This window comes from Meles meles, chromosome 3 (genome assembly GCF_922984935.1).
Source record: "Meles meles chromosome 3, mMelMel3.1 paternal haplotype, whole genome shotgun sequence".
NCBI classification, from domain to species: Eukaryota; Metazoa; Chordata; class Mammalia; order Carnivora; family Mustelidae; genus Meles; species Meles meles.
In genome coordinates, this window is record NC_060068.1 from 104,919,645 (window position 1) to 104,941,857 (window position 22,213).

At 40.5% G+C, this 22,213-nt stretch overlaps 1 protein-coding gene across 1 annotated transcript; it reads right to left on the minus strand.

Moving 5' to 3' along the window:
* Window positions 1-3,006: 3,006 nt before the first annotated feature.
* PCDHB1 (protocadherin beta 1) lies at window positions 3,007-5,463 on the minus strand. Its single transcript, XM_045998651.1, has one exon. The coding sequence runs from the start codon at window positions 5,461-5,463 to the stop codon at window positions 3,007-3,009; it is 2,457 nt and encodes an 818-aa protein (XP_045854607.1).
* Between the last annotated feature and the right edge of the window lie 16,750 nt (window positions 5,464-22,213).

A 22,213-nucleotide genomic window follows, 5' to 3' on the forward strand; every position in this document is an offset into this window, starting at 1 on the left:
GTTTCAGTGTTACATAAATACAACCAATACTTTAATAATATTATTTTTACAGTGTTGCATAAATTTGTATACAAAGTCAAATTTTTGATTGAAGAGCAGGTGTTTGATTAGTTGCATGTTTTGATGACATTCAACTGTATAGAATTTAAGGGGCACCTGGGATAAGTATCTGTCTTAGGCTCTGGTCATGATCTCAGGGTTTTGGGATGGAGCCCTGAATCAAGCTCCCTACTCAGTAGGGAGTCTGCTTATTCCTCTCCCTCTCCCTCTCTGCCTCTCTCAAATAAATAAATAAAATCTTTTTAAAAAGACTTTATTTATTTATTTGACAGAGATCACAAGTAGGCAGAGAGGCAAGCAGAGAGAGAGGAAGGAAAGTAGGCTCCCTGCTGAGCAGAGAGCTCGATGCGGGCTCGATCCCAGGACCCTGGGACCATGACCTGAGCTGAAGGCAGAGGCTTAACCCACTGAGCCACCCAGGCACCCCAAATAAATAAAATCTTAAAAAAAAGAAAATAGACCTTTATATGGGAAACTTACATGGATGAATTCTGCTTCCACAAATGAAACTAATTCATCATTTTTTGAGAGAGAGAGAAGGAGAGAGAGAGAGTGAGCAGGAAGGGGGCAGAGGGAGAGGGAGAGAAAGAGAATCTCAAGCAGACTCCACACCCAGTGCACAGCCCCACTTGGGGCTGGATCTCATGACCCTGAGATCATGACCTGAACCAAACCAAGGGTCAGATGCCTAATCAACTGAGCCTCCCAGGCACCCCGAGACAAATTCATCTTTAAATTATATACAACCGGAGCATCTGGGTGGCTCAGTCAGTTAAATGTCTGCCTTCAGCTCAGGTTATGATCTTGGAGTCCTGGGATTGAGCCCCACATCATGCTTCCTGCTCATCAGGGAGTCTGCTTCTCCTTCTCCCTCTGCTCCTCCCCCTCCTCATGTTCTCTCTCTCTCTCTCTTGCTCACTCTCTCTCTCAAATAAATAAATAAAATCTTTAAAAAATAAATTATACACAACTAATGAATCATTGAACATACATCAAAAACTAGTGATGTACTGTTTGTTGGCTAATTGAGTGTAAATTAAAAAATAAACCAGCAAAAAAAAAAATAAAAAATAAAATAAACCAGCAACAACAAAATACAGAGACATGACAGATAAGGCAATGTATTTACTTATTTTTAGGAGAATAACTGACACCTCTATTATACATAGCTTATAAATATCTAAACATGCCCATATAATAAAATTTAAACTTTTTATACTTTAGTATCTGTTTAATAGTTTTATAATTGTAATGGAAATATTAAGTCAAGTTAATGTAATTTTCATTTAAAGTTAAAACATCATTATGAAGAAACATTAAAAAGATTTGAGAAACTTATACTTAAGATCATATAGCATATACGGTTATAAGGAAATACTTATTTTGGTCAAAATGTGTTCTATGTGGATAATTCCAGTTTTAAAAAACTGCTTTTCATCCCAGATAAAGGGTTTGCTGAACAACAAAATAAATAATATTGGATTATAACCCAAATAATAAAATATATACCCATGAGTCTATATATTAAAAAATAACTACATAATGAATTAGTGGAGGAGAAAGGAAAAGTTCTTCTTGGAGAAGAATTTCAATTAATTAATGTAAAAGGAATCACAGAAATAGAAAATTATCATTCTAATGCCACAGTGTTAATTGCCATAGGAAATAGCCAGTAATGGATACTCAAATTAGCAGGCAAAAGTTTAAGCAGAAACATGATATTTGCATAATTTCAAAGTGTCTCTCACCAAGTATTTATTAATTACAAGAAAAAACAGTAACTTTAGAGTGCAGAAACTTTACAAATATTATCTTAACCAAGTGATGGAAATTAATATCACCTTAACACTATTTTTATATATTAAGTATAACTGTATACTTAAAAATGTTTTAACATGGTAAATTTTATGTTGCTTTTTACCACAATTTTTTAAAAAGATTAATATTAGTGCTAAGTAGGACACATTCACGTCAGGTACCCCAATAATGATGCACTGAGAAGGATACAGTATCATTTCTGTGGTAGTCTTCCCAATAATGCATAACATAAATCTAATCTGAAGAAGACAAAGACAATCTCAAATTGAGGGACATGTTTGTTAACTAAACTTATTTTGGTAACCATTTCACAATACATGTGAGTCAAGTCATTATGCCATATACCTTGAAATTATACAGTGCTATATGTCAGATATGTATCAATAAAACTGAAAAAAATTGAAAAATCAAATCTGGTAATATCTGACAATGTATCTTTCCTTAAGGCTACTTAATTGGTATTCATGATCACTTTTTTCCTTAATATCTTTTTTATTTTATAGTTGTGTGCTAGCACTTGTTAACTACAGTAAGCCTAATTTATTTTTTCCCTCCCCTACCTTTCATTCCCCACATTCATATAACTTCTCTCTGATAAACAATGATATAGACTTTAGTGTATAGAGGTTTGAGACTTGCCTCTAAGGCCCTAAACAACTATTAAGAAATCACCTGTAACTTAATTTTGGGAAACATTCCTGAACTGAATCTCTTTAGTCTTATATCTGCCTTTACTCACCTTCTCAAGTAAGTCAATCCTTTTTTTTTCTTCACCTTTCCTTCCACCTTATTACCTATAAGGACCACCATTCACCAGGCATTTGCGTTATTATGAATGATGGCAGGCAAGATGTTGAGTCAGAGATGATCTCCACATGCTGAGAGGCAAAAATCTAAAATTTCTGAGTGATAATAAAATATATTTCTGCTTCTCAAATCTAATTGCTTCCTGATGTATCAAAACTAGGCCCTAGTCTTCATCCCTATGCATACGTAACCATCTAATGGAAAATAATTTAAAGGCAAAATAGCAGGATATCTTTATGGAACTAAGCATTTCCAGGGCGAGGACTAACAAACTTCTGGGAGAGACATAAGTAATGCCTACATATAGCTCATGAGTAAAAACTACATACTGTTGTCAGGTACTTGGCCATGGTCCTCTGACCCCCGAGACCTATTCCTATTAGAGTCTGGCGGTAAACTGGAGCCAGCTTCTGTTTTTGTCTCTCCAGTACCATGGGGGAAGGGAAAGTTGGGCATAAAGCGTTTAAGAAACCGAAACTCACTATTGCTGGTGCCAGTGGCTGAGCACATTTCATAGGGACACGGCTGAGATAATGATCCATTGGCCCCTCTTTGTACCAGGTTGTTAGGGAAATTACAGTCATCATAGAAATGCTCTTGAACTGTGAACTTTTCTCTGTATTTAACCTTCTGGTAGATGTGTATAACAAAGATCACTGTGACAGAGAGGAGAAAGAGAAAGGAAAGCACAGCTAGAGAAATGACCAAATATTTAGTGGATGGGTTTACCCTTGTAGGATTCTTGGAAGGATCCCGGAACTGCAGATAGGGTTCAGAAAAACCATCTACCAGCAGGATGTTGAGTGAGGCAGTAGTGGAAAGAGCTGGTTGGCCGTGATCCTGAACAAGAATGATCAGTTTCTGAATCATGGGGTCTCTTTCAGTGATCTGCCGCAATGTACGGATTTCCCCATTTTGTTGTTGAACAGAGAATAACCCAGGGTCAGTGGCCTTAAGGAGATGATATGAAAGCCAAGAATTCTGACCTGAGTCACCATCCACAGCCACTACCTTGGTCACCAGGAAGCCTGCATCTGCAGACCTGGGCACCAGGTCGTTGCAGGGTAAGGTGCCATTCTGCAGTGGGTACAAGATCATTGGGCGGTTGTCATTGTCATCCAGAACAACCACCCTGACAGTAACCTGGCTACTCAGTGAGAGGAAGCCTCCATCAGTTGCCTTTACCACAAACTGAAAATTTTGAATGGCCTCATAATCCATGGTTCTCAGTGCATAGAGCTTCCCATTGTCTGAATTTATGGAGATGTAAGCAAAGACTGATAAATCTCCACTTTGTGGAGGTAGCAGAGTATATGTTACTTGGGCATTCTCACCCAAATCTAGATCCTCAGCATGAACTTTGCCAATAAAAATTGCTGGGCTGTTGTTTTCTCGAACAGTCAAAATGTAGGAGTCTTCCTGAAATACTGGGGCATTGTCGTTAATGTCGGCTATTAACACCTCAATCACAGTTTCTGTGAACAGACTGGGTGGTCCAGTATCCATGGCAACAACGGTGATGTTGTAGCCTGAAACCTCTTCCCGATCCAAGCCTCTGTCAGTAACCAATGAGTAAGAATTCCGGAAAGTCGGTTTGACCGCAAAAGGAAGGTCTTCTCTGAGAAAACAGGTGATTTTTCCTCCCACCCGAACATCCTGGTCTCGAATAGAGAAAAGGGCCACTACAGTTTGTAGTGGGGAGTCCTCAGGGAGAGGGCTGGACACAGAGGAAACTGTCACCTCAGGAGGATTGTCATTAACATCCACCACTTCCACCAGGACTTTGCTGTGGGCAGAGAGGCCCCCTCCATCAGTGGCTTGAATGTCAATATCATATGTTTCAATTGCTTCAAAATCTAGGGGCCCTCTCAGTCGAACCTCTCCAGTGTGAGGGTCAACCTGAAATGTTTGGAGAACTGCTTCTGGGTTTTGAGCCAAGGAATAAGTGATTTCCTTGTTGGAGCCCTCGTCCAGGTCTGTAGCACTCACAGTGGCCACCAAGGAACCGTTGGCGCTATTTTCCAGTACCTGAGCACGGTACACCAGCCTAGAGAACTGAGGCACGTGGTCATTGACATCCAGAACCTCCACGCGGATGTGCGCGACACCCGACTTGGGTGGGGACCCGCCATCCACCGCCGTAATTGTCAAGTTGACTTCAGGCTGGTCCTCTCTGTCCAGGGGCTTATCCAGGACCAGCTCAGCATATTTGGGCCCATGGCTGCGAAAGCGGGTGTGCAGGTGGAAATATGCATTGCGGCTCAAGGTGTAATTTTGAAGACCATTGAGGCCCACGTCCAGATCCTGGGCGCTCTGCAGAGGAAAACGTGAACCCAGGGGCGTGCTCTCCGGAATCTTTAAAAGCGGCTCCTTGTTCAGGAAAATTGGGGCATTGTCATTGATATCAAATACCCTGACCTCGACCCGAAAGGACTGCAGCGGCTCCACCAGGACTATTTCAAAGTGCAGGACGCACGGGTCAGCTTTGCCACACAGTGACTCCCTATCCAGTTTCTCCTTCACGAACAGATCCCCGGTCTTACGGTGGAGACGGAAATGCAGTTTGTTGCCTTCGGAAACCAGCCTCGCCCCTCGCGCAGCCAGCCTCCCTACCTCCAGCCCCAGGTCCTTAGCCACATTAGCCACAAACGAACCGCTCTCCATCTCTTCCGCCACTGAATAGCGGATGGTGGCCGCACTCCCCACAGATACGCACAACATAAAGAGAAGAGACCCTACTTGCCTGCTCTGCAGAAGTTTTCTGTGTGCCACCGCCATCCGTTCTCACAGGCGCAATCTCGCAGTAGCCACCCACCACCTGTTGCGGATAAACTTCACTTTTCTGCCAACAGGTTGCTGCAACTGCGGCGGCAGTCGGCTTTGCCGGTCTCTAGTCTCTAACCGCAGCGCCACCAAGGGCTAGCCGCGCCCGGTGAGCTGTTTTGCACTTGAAAGAAAATTTGCATTGAGCAACTCAACTCCCCAGTCTACCTAGCTTATTAATAGGTATGTTCTCATTCCAGAGATTAGGTAGAGGATGCAAGTTGTTGCCGAAGCAACGGCTGACTCTAACCCGCCTTGTAATTCCCTTTCAGAGAAAAAGTCCTTGGGAATTAAGAAGCCAATGAGGAAAAAAAAAAAAAAAAAAAAAAAAGCCAATGAGGATACTCACTCAAGCTGAAGTCACCTGTCTGCGAGCCGGCTGGGGCCGCTGCAGCAACAGGCAAAACAGGAGTAAGCAAGCTACTTTGCATACTCCACACAGTCCGCCCTGAGATTAAGGGAGAAGCAAAAAGATCCTGGAGCCAAATGAACTGCTGCGAGGGGCGGGGAACTAGAGAAAGTGAGAGGTAGGAAAAAGAAAAGAGCCAGATATTTCTTTCAGGATCCTGGTATCCAGTAGATATATTGATAGGGTAATTGGCCAACTAGGCTCTTGATTTGCACAAATCCACTCCTTTCCCCAAATTCTCAAGCACTCAGGAAGCAGGGCTTGACACTTAGGATTATGATGGCAGTAATTACTGTGTTGTTTACCTGCATTATTTAATTTAATCCTTGCAACAACTCTATGAAGTCCACATTAGTATTTCTTTTTTTACAGGCAAAGAAACTGAGACTGGATATATTATGTCACTCTCCCAAGACCCCCTACTGAATAAATATTAGAGAAGGAATTCAATTAATTTTGTCTGACTCCAGAGTCTATGCTAGTAATCAGTATATTATTCTGTTTACCTGAAAACATAGTGGACAAGTGAAATGACGTTTGGCTTTGGATTTGAAAGGAAATAAGAGACTACTTACATATCCTGAAAATGACTAGATAGAGATTTGGGAGATACTTGTTCAGAATTTCCTTTACAACCATAGGATCATGGAATGTTTAAGAATGATAAGCCACCTCAAAAAAGATTCCTCAATCTCCATTACAAATCTTAACATTTGGCTTGAGTGTGCATCTCTAAACAATTTAATTTTGTCTCTTAAAAAGTTGCATATCAAAGTGTATACAATGAAATGTATGGACGGTAATATTTTTTACTATGGTTAAAAAAAAAACCATAACATTTATAGTGGAGGGGCACCTAGGTGGCTCAGTGGGTTAAGCCTCTGCCTTCGGCTCGGGTCATGATCTCAGGGTCCTGGGATCGAGCCCCCACATAAGGCTCTTTGCTCAGCAGGGAGCCTACTTCCCCTCCTCTCTCTCTGCCTGCCTCTCTGCCTACTTGTCATATCTGTCAAATAAATGAATAAAGTCTTTTTAAAAAAGTTTATAGTGGATAATCTTGTCAATCTAGATTCTTACCTTCAGTATGTAGCTCAAGGTGATACTGACGTTGTGTTTAGTTCTCATTCATCCATTCCATCACTGTGGAGAATTCGAGAGTATTGTCAATACCCTTTGGCTACAGAGCATCAGGAACTCACCTGTCGTTAAACAGAATTGTATTTTCTGACTTAGCGGAACAAGAGAGACTGCACGCCCCCAGAGAATCATGAGACAGCTCGGTAAAAGGGCGTTAGAAAGGATTTAGGGTATTTAATCTCATGCAAGGTGATTGGGGGGGGGTAAAGCAGAACTCTACTCTGGATGGAATGCTGTCAGAAATGAAGTTGAGGGGCGCCTGGGTGGCTCAGTGGGTTGGGGCCTCTGCCATCGGCTCGGGTCATGGTCCCGGGTCCTGGAATCGAGCCCCGCGTTGGGCTCTCTGCTCGGCGGGAGGCCTGCTTCCTCCCTCTCTCTCTGCCTGCTTGTGATCTCTGTCTGTCAGATAAATAAATAAAGATAAAAAAAAAAGAAATGAAGTTGATAACTATGGTCAAGTGTATTAATAACTCTCAGTTAGAAGGTGAAAGGAGGAGGTAAAGCTGTGACTTGCAAACAAGATGTAAACTGACATATCAGCCAGGATAGAAAGATATTGCATCAATTTTTGTGGATTGGACAGTGTTCTTTTTTGTCTGTATTTAGACAGGATGATGGTATGCTCTTGTTTTAAATTTGACCCATCACAGTCACAGACTGGCCTTGTGTAATGTTGGTGTTCTATGAAATTATTTTTTGTTCAATAGGGGAACGCCATCGCCCAACTTGGAGCATCAGGCCCGCAGCTAGCTGTCAGATATTGCTTATGTCTTTTTCAGTATAAATATAGCAAACTCATTTAGCCATTCTATTGAGAATTGCTGCTGTTCATAGCAGTATGCCCTTGTATATGTCACTTTGTGAACATGTACACATATTTTGGGTGAGGGGGTGTATACACAGAGGAGGCACTGCTGTCATAGGGTATGTTCTTTTCAGCTTTCCTTCATATGCCCAAAGCTGCTAAGAGGTAGTACCAATCTATAATCTGATCAGCAGTCTAATCTCCAGGTGTTGAAATTCTTACCAACACCTAGCATACCTCATCTTTTTAAAGTGCTATCTCAGGGTGGGTATAATTGCATTTCTCTGTTGATTAATTATTGATGAAGTAGGATACTTTAATTTGTCTTTAGTCACCTGGTTATCCTTTGGGTGGGGGTAGGGTTGTTTGGGTCTCATTCCCATTTTTTCCACTGGACCATTTACCTTTTTCTATTGATTTGTAGCTCTTCATATATTCTGAATATGAGTCCTGAATATCATACGTGAGAGAATGAGAAATGATTACCTTTAGTTAATATATGTCTACAGAGTCTTTGTTTAAAAAGGAGGTTTTTCTCCCAATGATTCACACATTAAGCAGAAGCTTATGGCATCTTAGGGAATCTTTTTAAAAATTGAGATATAATTGACATGTAACATAATGGATATGATATCAGTTTCCAGAGTACAACATAATGATTTGGTATTTGTGTATATTAAGAAATGACCATCAGAAGGTAAGTCTAGTTAGCATCTATGACCACATGGAATTAAAATATTTTTTTCTTGTGATGGGAACTTTTTAAAATGTATTTTAATTTCAATGTTTTTTTTTAAGATTTTATTTATTTGCTACAGAGAGAGAGAGAGAGAGAGAGAGAGATCACAAGTAGGCAGAGAGACAGGGGGAAGCAGGCTCCCTGCTGAGCAGAGAGCCCAATGCGGGGCTCGATCCCAGGACCCTGAGATCATGACCTGAGCCGAAGGCAGAGGCTTAACCCCAAATTTCAGTGTTTTTTTAAAGATTTTATTTGTTTGTCAGAGTGAGGGAGAGAGAGCAAGAGAGCAAAAGCCGGGGGAGCAGCAGGTAGAAGGAGAAGCAGGCTCCCCAATGAGCAGGGAGCCTGATTCAGAACTCAATCCCAGGACTCTGGGATCATGACTTGAGCTGAAGGCAGAAACTTAACTGACTAAGCCAGCCAGTCGTCCCTAATTCCAGTATGGTTAACAGTGTTATAGGCATTTTGGGTGCACTCATCACAACACATGCCCTCCTTAGTCCCCACCACTGATTTCACTCAAACTCCACGCACCTGCCCAGCTGAGAACTTTTAAGATCTGTTCCCTTAGCAATTTTCAAATATACAATACAGTATTAACTATAGTCACCACTGAGAAAGTCTTAATACAATCACTTTTCAGGATGCCTGGGTGGCTCAGTCGGTTAAGTCGCTGCCTTCGGCTCAGGTCATGATGGAGTCCCACATCAGGCTCCTTACTCAGTGGGGAGCCTGCTTCTTTCTCTGCCTCTGCCTACCACTTTGCCTGCTTGTGCGTGCGCTCTCTCTCTCTCTCTGATAAATAAATAAATAAAATCGTTTTTAAAAGTACAATCAATTTTCAAATAATTCATTCCAAAGACATAAATTTTAAATATTAAAAAAATAATTTATATTTTTAAAGACTCCCAGCCTGTGGTAATTTGTTACTGCAGTCCTAGAAACTAATACACAGCATAAACTAAGGTGTGGCTTCAAATATACTCTAATAATTGGGCTTGCCCTCTTGTCCGTCTGCCACCTTGTTAAAAACACTCTGTATAGCCCACTGACCCAAGGATGAGGACAGAACAGCACTAGACACAGCCTGCATACTAAAGTCAAGCACATCTCAGCCTAAATCTGCTGACCCCCATATGCATGAGTGGGAATTAATGTAGTTTTGAGCTACTAAGTTCTGAGGTGTTTTGTTACACTGTTCCACATGACAATAGCTCACTGACACAATATGTAAACATTTAATTTTGTTATGAGTTACTTGCAGACATTATGACATATCATCCCTAAATACCTCAACATGAGCATTTTCCCACATAACTTCACATACAATTATCACACTTGGGAAATTTAACATGAATATAATACTAATATGTAATATATATTCCATATTCTAACTTCCTTAATTGTTCCAATATTGCCTTTTGTGGTTGTTTTTAAAAACCCAGAGTGCTAGTGGGACAGAGTAGAGAGCCCAGATATAGACCCTCAACTCTATGGTCAAATAATCTTTGACAAAGCAGGAAAAAATATACAGTGGAGAAAAGACAGTCTCTTCAATAAATGGTGCTGGGAAAATTGGACAGCTATATGTAAAAGAATGAAACTCAACAATTCTCTTACACCGTACACAAAGATAAACTCGAAAGGATAAAAGACCTCAACATGAGACAGGAATCCATCAGAATTCCAGAGAAGAACATAGACAGTAACCTCTTTGATATCAGCCACAGCAACTTCTTTCAAGATATGTCTCCAAAGGCAAAGGAAACAAAAGTGAAAAAGAACTTTTGGGACTTCATCAAGATCAAAAACTTCTGCACAGCAAAACAAAGAGTTTTGTTTTGAAACAGTCAACAAAACAAAGAGGCAACCCACGGAATGGGAGAAGATATTTGAAAATGACAGTACAGACAAAAGTTTGATATCCAGAATCTATAAAGAACTTCTCAAACTCAACACACACAAAGCATAATCATATCAAAAAATGGGCAGAAGACATGAACAGACACTTCTCCAATGAAGACATACAAATGGCTATCAGACACATGAAAAAATGTTCATCGTCACTAGCCATTAGGGAGATTCAAATTAAAACCACATTGAGATACCACATTACATCAGTCAGAATGGCCAAAATTAGCAAGACAGGAAACAACGTGTGTTGGAGAGGATGTGGAGAAAGGGAAACCCTCTTACACTTTTGGTGGGAATGCAAGTTGGTGCAGTCACTTTGGAGAACAGTGTGGAGATTGCTCAAGAAATTAAAAATAGAGCTTCCCTGTGACCCTGCAATTGCACTACTGGGTATTTACACCAAAGATACAGATGTAGTGAGGGGCGCCTGGGTGGCTCAGTGGATTAAGCCGCTGCCTTTGGCTCAGGTCATGATCTCAGGGTCCTGGGATCGAGCCCCGCATTGGGCTTTCTGCTCCGCAGGGAGCCTGCTTCCTCCTCTCTCTCTGCCTGCCTCTCTGCCTACTTGTGATCTCTCTCTCTGTCAAATAAATAAATAAAATCTTTAAAAAAAAATATACAGATGTAGTGAAAATAAGGGCCATCTGTACCCCAATGTTTATAGCAGCAATGGCCACGGTCGCCAAACTGTGGAAAGAACCAAGATGCCCTTCAACGGACGAATGGATAAGGAAGATGTGGTCCATATACACGATGGAGTATTATGCCTCCATCAGAAAGGATGAATACCCAACTTTTGTAGCAACATGGACGGGACTGGAAGAGATTATGCTGAGTGAAATAAGTCAAGCAGAGAGAGTCAATTATCATATGGTTTCACTTATTTGTGGAGCATAACAAATAACATGGAGGACGTGGGGAGATGGAGAGGAGAAGGGAGCTGAGGGAAATTGGAAGGGGAGGTGAACCATGAGAGACTATGGACTCTGAAAAACAACCTGAGGGTTTTGAAGGGGCGGGAGGTGGGAGGTTGGGGGAATCAGGTGGTGGGTATTGGGGAGGGCACGTATTGCATGGAGCATTGGGTGTGGTGCAAAAACAATGAATACTGTTACACTGAAAAGAAATTTAAAAAAATTTTAAAAATTACATTATAAAATAAAACAAAAATGAAAAATCTTTAAACAAAAAACCCAGAATGCAATCAAGGATTGCACATTGCATTTAACTGTCATGTTTTCCCAGTTTTCCTTTAAACTGCAACAGTTTTTTTTATTTTTTTTAAGATTTTTATTTATTTATTCAACAGAGTGAGAGAGAGATCACAGGTAGGCAGATCAGCAGGCAGAGAGAGAGGGAAGCAGGCTCCTTGCTGAGCAGAGAGCCGGATGTGGGGCTCGATCCCGGGACCCTGGAATCATGACCTGAGCCGAAGGCAGAGGCTTTAACCCACTGAGCCACCCAGGCGCCCCAACTGCAACAGTTTAAAGAAAACATTCTTTAAAAGATTTTATTTTGGGGGGCGCCTGGGTGGCTCAGTGGGTTAAAGCCTCTGCCTTCGGCTCAGGTCATGATCCCAGCGTCCTGGGATCAAGCCCCGCATCGGGCTCTCTGCTCGCAGGGAGCCAGCTTCCTTCTCTCTCTGCCTGCCTCTCTGCCTACTTGTGATCTCTGTCTGTCAAATAAATAAATAAAATCTTTTAAAAAAATATTTTATTTATTTATTTGAGTTAGAGCGAAGGGGGAGAGAGAGGGGGAGAAGCAGACTCCCTCCTGAGCAGAGAGTCCATTACAGGGCTCCATGCCAGGACCCTGAGATCATGACCTGAGCCAAAGGGAGATGCTTAAAGGACTGAGCCACCCAGATGCCCCTAAAGAAAGCATTTTTTAAAGATTGCTTTTATTTATTTGACAGAAAGAGATCACAAGTAGGCAGAGAGGCAGGCAGAGTGGAGGGTGGAGGGGAGGAGGCAGGCTCCCTGCTGAGCAGAGAGCACAATGCGGGCCTCCATCCCAGGACCTTGAGATCATGACTGGAGCCTAAGGCAGAGGCTTGCAACCCACTGAGCCACCCAGGCGCCCCCTCCTTTTTTTTTTTTTTTAAAGATTTTGTTTATTTATTTGACAGATCACAAGTAGGCAGAGGCAGGCAGAGAGAAGGGGGAATCAGACTCCCTGCTGAGCAGAGAGCCCAATGCTGGGCTTGATCCCAGGATCCTGAGACCATGACCTGAGTCGAAGACAGAGGCTTAACTCTCTGAGCCACCCAGGTACCCCTAGGAAAGTATTTTTTTAAATGATTTCTTTTCCATGATACCACGCTTTTAAAAATATCATTTTACAGCATATTCCTCAATTTGGAATTGTCATTGTGTCTTCATGATTAAATTCCAATGAAATATTTTGGTGACTTTATATCCTTTTCAATGCATCACATCAGGAGGTATATAATGTCATTTATCCCATTACAGGTGATATTAAGTTTGATAATTTGGTTATGAAATAGCTTACATCAAATTTCTCTATTGGAAAAGTACCTTTTAATTCTTTTTATAATTAATTAGTTATGTGGGGACAGATGCTTGAAAACTATGTGAATATGCTGTTTCCAAAACAATTATTTGGTGTTTCCCAACATACATGGGTGATACTTGCCCAAATTAGTACATACACACATACATACATAAGTATGTATGTATGTGTGTATGTACTAATGTATGTATGTATATAATGTATGTATATATGTATATATATGTAATATATATGTATACATGTAATGTACATATATATATTAATCATAGTACTTACACTTTTAATTCATTAATGCAGGTTTCTTCATTCCCATCCCCAACCTGTATTTGTACTAGCCTTGTACCAAAGTGAGAATCTTTGTTTCCTAACACTATCAATATATTTACTTATTATCTAATTTTTATATTATATGGTACTTTTACTGTAAGATCCAACAATCCCTCTCCTTGTTATTTACCCAAAGAAGATGAAAACTTATGTCCATGCAAAGCTCTGCGCACAAATGTTTAGAACAGCTCAATGCATAATTGCTAAAACTTGGAAGAAACCAAGATGTCCTTTAGTTATGTCTTTGGTTACTTCCAAGTTTGGGCAATAATGATTTAAGCTGTGTAAAAACCCATATTCAGGATTTTGTGTGGACAAGTTTCAACTCCATTGGGTATATACCAGGGAGCATGACTGCTGGATCATATGATAAAGAGAATGCATAGTTTTGTAAGAAACTGCCAAAATACCTTCCAAAGTGGTTGTGCTATATTGCATTTTCACAAACATGAATAAGAGTCCCTGTTGTCCCATGTGCTCACCAGCATTTGGTGTTTTCAGGGTTGTGGATTTTGGTCATTTTAATAAGTATGTAGTAACATCTTATTGTTGTTTTAATTTGCATTTTCCTGAGGACATATGATGTGGAGCATCTTTTTACATATTTATTTGCCATCTTTACATCTTTATATAGGTGAAGAGCCTGTTAAGGTTTTTGTCTCATTTTTTTAGCTGGGTTGTTTTCTTATTGCTGGGTTTTATGAGTTTTTGCATATTTTGAATGTTTATGAATCTTGGTCATTTATCAGATATGTCTCTTGCAAATATTTTCTCCCAGTTTGTGCCTTGTGCTTCTGTTATCTTGAAAGTGTCTTTTGCAGATAAGAAATTTTTAATTTAATTTAACTTTTTAAAGATTTATCTATTGTTTTGAGAAGGAGGCAGAGAGGGCTGGGGGGAGAGAGAGAGAGAGAATCCTGAAGCAGACTCCCCACCAATCAAGGAGTCTGACACAGGGTTCAATCTCAAGATCCTGAGATTACCACCCAAGCCAAAACCACGAATAGGATGCTCAACTGACTGAGCCACCCAGGAGCCCCCTATTTTTTTTATTTTAATGAAGTCAAGCTAATTAATTATTTCTTTCATGGTCATAACTTTGGTATTGTATCTAAAAGTTTATCTCCACACCCAAGAATATCTAGATTTCCTGTTATTTTCTACAAGTTTTATAGTTTTGTAATTATATTTAGGTATTTTTCCCTCTTTTTTTAAAGAGAGAGAGCACCCATGTGTGCATGGGGTGGGGAGGGGCAGAGAGAGAGGGAGAAAAAGAATCTAAGCAGGCGCCATACCCAGCACAGATCCTGATGTGGGGCTTGATCTCATGACCCTGAGATCATGACCTGAGCTGAAATCAAGAATCAGAAGCTCCTCAACTGAGCCACCCAGGTGCCCCCATTTCCCTTCTTTCAGATAATTTTTATGAGGGCTATAAGGTCTATATCTAGATTCATTTGGTTGCTTGGGGCTGCAGAAGGGATTGCAGTGGTTGTTCCAGGAGGGGGCAGGATGAAAAGCAGCCCCATCCCAGCAACTGAATATATGGGATCATCAGCTTCAGAGAATTAAGAGGGCCAGGAGTATCCTAGTTAGAGGAGGAATGTAACTTATGAAGGTTCTAGAGGGAAAAGAAGCAGTTTACCTTTCAGGATCAATAGCTCAGTATGCTGGAACATCAACAAACAAACAAACAAATGCTCTTCTCTGGTTTTGCTACTCTAGGAACAAAAATGGGGGGTTGGAATGTTTATAGCAGCAATGTCTACAATAGCCAAACTATGGAAAGAACCTAGATGTCCATCAACAGATGAATGGATAAAGAAGATGTGGTATATATACACAATGGAATACTATGCAGCCATCAAAAGAAATGAAATCTTGCCATTTGCGACGACGTGGATGGAACTAGAGGGTATCATGCTTAGTGAAATAAGTCAATCGGAGAAAGACAACTATCATATGATCTCCCTGATATGAGGACATAGAGATGCAACATGGGGGGTTAGGGGGATAGAAGAAGAATAAATGAAACAAGATGGGATTGGGAGGGAGACAAACCATAAGTGACACAAAACAAACTGAGGGTTGCTGGGGGGGGGTTGGGAGAGCGGAAGGGGGGTTATGGACATTGGGGAGGGTATGTGCTATGGTGAGTGCTGTGAAGTGTGTAAACCTGGTGATTCACAGACCTGTATCCCTGGGGATTAAAAATACATTATATGTTTATTAAAAAAATAAGAAATAAAAAATTTTTTTAAATGGGGGTTGAGGACTAGGGAAAGGAGAAGATGAGAGGAAAGACTAAGAGTGTGGCTGAGTCATCCTTAATACAAAACAAGTGAAGCAAGCTACTCAGGGAGAGAGAGGATGAGAGAAAGCCTGCACATGTTGCAGAACCATTTGTTGCAAAGATTGTTTTTTCCATTGCATTGCCTTTGCTCCTTTGTCAAAGATCAGTTGTCGATTTTTAAAGAGATTTCACTTATCTATTTTAGAGACAGAGAGAGTGCTTGCAAGTGTAGGGGGGGTGGATGGAGCAGAAGCAGAAGGAAAAGCAGACTCTGTGCCGAGCGCACAACCTGACACCAGCCAATACCCTGACACCAGGACCACGACTGCAACCGAAGATGCCTAACCAACTGAGCCACCCAGGCACCCCCAGCTGACTTAAGAAGAGTTTGTTTATTTATTTATTTATTATTTATTTATAGCATGAGCAAGGGGATGGACAGAAGATGGAGAGGGAGAGACTCTCAAGCCAACTCTGTGCTGAGCATGGAGCCCCAGGCAGGGCTCAATCCCACACCCTGAGATCATGACCTGAGTCAAAATCAAGAGTTAGGAGACTTAACCAACTGAGCCATCCAGGTACTCCTTAGTTGACTGTTTTTGTGTGGGTCTATTTCTGGGCTATTTGTCTGTTGTTGTTGTTGTTTTTGCCAAAACCACTTTGTCTTGATTACTGTAGCTTTATAATAAGTCTTCAAATTAGCCAGTGTCAGTCCTCTAACTTTGTTCTTTTCAATATTGTGTTGACTCTTCTGGGTCTTTGATCTCTCCATATAAATTTAGAATCAGTCTGTCAATATCCACAAGAATATCCTGCTGGGATTTCTACTGAGATTATATTAACTATACATCAAGTTGGGAAGGACTGATATATTGACAATATGGAGTCTTCCTATCCATGAATATGGAATATCTCTCCATTTATTTAGTTAGATTTCTTTCATCAGGATTTTTTAGTTTTTCTTATATAGATCTTGTACATATTTTGTTAGACTTACACCTAAGTGTTCCATTTTGGGGGGTGCTACTGTAAGTGGTATTGTGTTTTTATTTAAAATTTTATTCATTCATCAAAGAGGGAGGGAGAGAGAGAGAGAGAGCATGCACATATGAGCACAATCAGGGGGAGTGCAGAGAGAGAAGGAACCCCACCCCCCACTGAGCAAGGAGCCTGATGTGGGACTCAAGCCCAGGACCCTGGGATCACGACCTGAGCTGAAGGCAGATGCTCAACTGACTGAGCCACTCAGATGTCCTGGTATTGTGTGTTTAATTTTAAATTTCACTTGTTCTTTACTGGTATATAGGAAAATGATTATCTTTTTTATATGATCCTCATATTCTGCAACATTGCTATAATTACTTATTAGTTCCAGGAGTTTTTTGTTGAGACTTTTAGATTTTCTACAGGCCTGTTCATGTAATCTGCCAACAGTTTTCTTTCTTTCTTCCTAAGCAGTATACGTTTTGTTTCCTTTTCCAGACAATATTTTTTTTCCATGCAATGTTTAAAAGCAGTGGTGTGGGGTGCCTTGGTAGGTCAGTCAGTTAAGTGTCTGCCTTCAGCTCAAGTCATGATCTCAGGGTCCTGGGATCAAGCCCCACATTGAGTTCTCTGCTCACCAGGGAGTCTGCTTCTCCTTCTCCCTCTCCTTCCCCCCCCCCCCCCCGCTTGTGTGTGCTTTCAAATAAATAAAATCTTAAAAAATAAATAAATAAAGGCATCGGTGAGAGGAAACAGCTTTGCCCTGTTCTCCACCTTAGTGGAAAGCCACAGAGAATTCTTAGGGTAGTAAAACTATTCTGTAAGATACTAATGGTAAATATAGGTCATCATGTATTTGTCAAAATTCATGTAATATACACCACGAATGAACCAAATGGACTTTGGGAGATAATGATGCATCACTCACTGTTGGTTCATCAATTATAACAAATGCACTACTCTGCTTCAAGATGCTTATACTGAGGGAAGCCTGTACATGTTTGAGGGAAGAGAATATATGCAAACTCTGTAACTTGGGCTCAGTTTTCCCAGTGAATCAAAAACAGTTATAAAAAAAAAGTCTTTTAAAAATTATATATGTCAGGGCACCTGGGTGGCCTCTGCCTTAAGCTCAGGTCATGATCTCAGGGTCCTGGGATTGAGGCCCGCATCAGGCTCTCTGCTCAGTGGCGAGTCTTCTTCCTCCTCTCTCCCTCTCTGCCTGCCTCTCTGCCTACTTGTGATCTCTGTCAAATAAATAAAATCTTTAAAATATATATATGTATATGTATATATCTGATATATACATATATATATGCCAAAGAATTTTGGAATTTGGAATTACACTATTACACAAGTGCCATTTTTGTTTGTTTGTTCATTTGTTTGAAAATCTACTCAGGCAAGCCCGAGAAATGTAATTAGACTCATACTAGATAACAAGCTTTTTATACCCTATGTTCTGTCCTATACAACTCTGTATTTCCTGATTATAAAACTAGTTTAGGGGCGCCTGGGTGGCTCAGCGGGTTAAGCCTCTGCCTTCAGCTCAGGTCATGATCTCAGGGTCCTGGGATCGAGCCCCTGCATGGGGCTCTCTGCTCAGCAGGGAGCCTACTTCCTCCTGTCTCTGTACCTGCCTCTCTGCCTACTTGTGATCTCTCTCTCTCTCTGTCAAATAACTACATAAAATCTTTAAAAAAAAAATAAATAAAAAAATAAATTTATGTAAAATTTGGCACTTATGTTTACTCATTTACCTTTACACTATACATTCAAATGCTTCTGAAATTGTTCTGAAAATTTTGTCACTATTTTCAACTTCTCTCAGAAAAAATACCCTACCTAACTAGAATATTGGAAAATCTCTCCATTTGTTGTTTCTATTATTGTATCCAAACTTCAAGTTGTCTTATAGTTGTATTATTTGTAATACTTACTGTTATAGTCATACTATATTAATATCTGGGATCCCCTCTAATTTTCTTATTTTCTATATACTCCTCAATCTGAAAAAAAAAAAACCTGTCTATTTTTAGGAGCCAATGTACTTTGAAACACTGAGGTCACATCTGCTGTTACAGACTTTACTACTATTTTAGAATTCTTTTCTTCCAAGTGTCTTTTCATGCATTTTAGATTTCTTATTCATTCTGGCAGGAACAGGCTTCAGGGGTCCAGGAGTCTTTCTTAGGCAGCTTAGTGTACTGCAGCTGCTCTTGATCTACCATCTGTTGCTTTGAATGACAATACCTCTCATTGTTCACCATGTGCAGGTGCGTATAATGTTTCAGTCTTTCACAGTAACATAAGAAGACAGAATATAAACCAATACCACTTACAGTCCAGATTTATATTACATTCTTATTTTAAACAGATGGTTTTCATGCCCTTATTCATGCTTATTTGTTTTCCAGGCTGACTTGTCGCATAGGTTACAGGTGTCTTTCCATGAAATTTGGTGAGTGTTTTGGGAAACTTCCCAACTTAGTCAAATGAAGCCTAGGCTAGAGTGATAATTTTTTTCTTCATTAAACTCTGACCAATTTCTCCCTTTTACAATTGAAGTCAATTCACATAACAACCCTAAATCAGTACCTCAGTTTTTTATTGAAACTAATATTTTGGAAAATGTCTTATACCTTAAAACAGAAATGATAATTATATTTTCTGTGTTGAGATACACCGAACAGTAGCCACATGGGTGGCTCAGTCCTTTGGCTCCAGCCATGATCCCAGGGTCTTATGTTTGAGTCCTGCATAGGGCTCCCTGCTCAGCAGGAAGTCTACTTCTCCTCTGTACCTTCTGCTTTTTCTCTCTCAAAAAAAAATAAATAAAAACTTTTTAAAAATCTGCAGAATAGCAAATGAGAAAATTATCTGTAAGAATACTAAATATTAACAGGGTTGGCTGAGGAAGACAAGTGTACTTCCCAAATAGACCTTTCCTTCTGAGATTGTCAAATTTATTCACTTAAGAATTTTATTTCAGGGGCACCTGGGTGGCTCAGTGGGCTAAAGCCTCTGCCTTCAGCTCAGGTCATGATCCCAGGGTCCTGGGATTGAGCCCCATGTTGGGCTCTCTGCTCAGCAGGGAGCCTGCTTCCTCCTCTCTCTCTGCCTACCTCTCTGCCTACTTATGATCTCTGTCTGTCAAATAAATAAATAAAATCTTTAAAAAGAAATAACAACACTTGAATGAGGCATTTCATTATCTTTCTCCTATTTTTTTCTTGCTATCTATCAAAGAATCTCTATTCACTTATCAACCTAAGAGGCTCCCCGTTTGAGGATGCATGTAATTCATAGTGATTTAATCATCACTATATGGAAAATACAAGGTAAAAAGCATAAAATACTTTATTTTACATTTTTTAATTTTATACACAAAGTAAAAACAATAAGCATACCAAAAAATCCTATTATTTTCAACTGACAGCTTACATACTAGCAGGAAGAAAATGGTGGGGGGGGAGACCAAGTTTTACTGCTAGAATTCCTATTACTTCTTACCATATCTAAATATAATTATTCTTTTTGGGGGGCTTGGGTGGCTCAGTGGATTAAGCCTCTGCCTTGGGCTCAGGTCATGAACTCAGGGTCCTGGGATCAAACCCCACGTCCTGCTCTCTGCTCACCAGGGAGTCTGCTTCCCCCTCTTTCTCTGCCTACTTGTGATCTCTATGTCAAATAAATAAATAAAATCTTTTAAAAAATTAAAAAATAAATATAATTACACTTTTTTTCCTCCCAGAAGCTGAAATCAGAGCAGTACTCTCAGCTATGCTTTCTTGATTGTATTTGGCTAAAAAGATTGAGCTTTTTAGTAAAATTTACTCTGCGAATATTTTAGCAAATATTTCTAAATTCCTATATATACAAATGTTTCTCAAATACGTATCTGAAAACAAGATGTCTTGGAAGAAATGCCTGGGAAATTCTATTTGCACATTATTTTCTGTGATAGAAGTGAGAGATCACTCTGGAAATTCTCAATTCCCCTATATATCTTTACGGATTTTAAGACTAGGCAGATCTCCCAAAAACCACTTCGGTGGGGGCGGGGGGGCGTCTAAGATCCCAAACCTTTACAATTTGATTTTTAGAGTTTAGGGTCTTAATCCAAAGTCCTCAACTTTATCAAAAGCATTTTCCTATTCTACCACCAGGTGGCAGATGGATCCATTTTTTTTTTTTTTTTTTTTTTTTTTTTTGGCGCAGGAGCCCAACCCCGCCCTACCGGAAGTTGTCATGTAAAGGAGCCCTCTTTGGCCACGCCTAGAGTTCAGCACCCTGGACGCGGACAGCGACACCGCCCAGTTTAGTCCCATGACTTGCTGCAGAGGTTTTCACCTGACAAAGGAATTGGCCAATCCCAACTTGTTCCAAGGGCCACGTGACTGACTAAGTTATAATGCCAGATATGGAGGGGGGTAAGAACACTTTGGTTTTGGATACTTAGTCTGGGAGAAACCAGCCGATATTAAATAATATCCCTTATTGCAAAATACCATCTTTTCTCTCTCTCACTACTCTTTGATTCTAAGCGCATGCTGTGAATCCTGTCTTCGTGTGTGGGACAGACAATAGATCATCCCACCTTGGTGTGTTGGTTTATTCCAACAAAATGCGTAAGCCAGCAAAGGCGGTACAAAAGTCTGTGTGAGTTATGGCGGCCAATGCCTCATCTTGCACAAAGCTGCTTGTCAGTTTTCCTAAGAAACTAGCGTGTAGACTGCTTTTTCCTTATTGTTTTCCTATTAATTACTCTCAAAAACACAAACAGCAGCTGTCTTTGTTCACATGAAATGACTGTTTCAGGCAAAGAGACTGGACTGAAGCACAAGTGTGCTTAAGGAGTGACGGTTTAGGTGTTATGTTTCCAGTTGCTTAGCAACAAATTAGACAAAAAGGGCATGTTTGCAGGTTTTAATTTGTGTATCAAAATGGCAAAACTCAAGGGCAAATGAAAATGGGCTCGGGACAGCATAACTTTAACTGTCGGTAGGAATTAGAATCAGTGTCTAATTAAATCTCAGTCCTGGGACAGCAGGTAGGGCTAAATAGGAACGTAGCTGTTTAAGATGCACCAACAGGCTAAATTAGACTTAGTTTTAGCTGTAATTTATTAATGTTAAACCAATTTCTTTCTTTCCCACTTTGTTTTGGCGGTGATAATTCAGATCTTTAACCAGCAGAGGGCGAATTGGCTGCATCTTTCGCCCCTAAGACACTCCCTCCTCCCACCCGCCCCCCCATCCCTCCTCCCCTTGCCCCGGAGAAATTAATTTACTAGGCTCCTCAAATATACACCAGCTGAGGAAGGTGTGGCAAAAAGACATTTGCACACACATCTTGGCAGAGTGCCCGCCCTGTCACCCTTGGATCTGTGGCTGCTCTTGTGTCTCCTTGCTTGGGGCTGCAGAGGGGATTGCAGTGGTTGTTCCAGGAGGGGGCAGGGATGAAAAGCAGCCCCATCCCAGCAACTGAATATATGGGATCACTAGCTTCAGAGAATTAAGAGGGCCAGGAGTAGCCTAGTTAGAGGAGGAATGTAACTTATGA

Excerpts from the sequence above, each read along its gene's own strand:
- PCDHB1 (XM_045998651.1), bottom strand. The coding sequence starts at position 5,463 with ATGGCGGTGGCACACAGAAAACTTCTGCAGAGCAGGCAAGTAGGGTCT.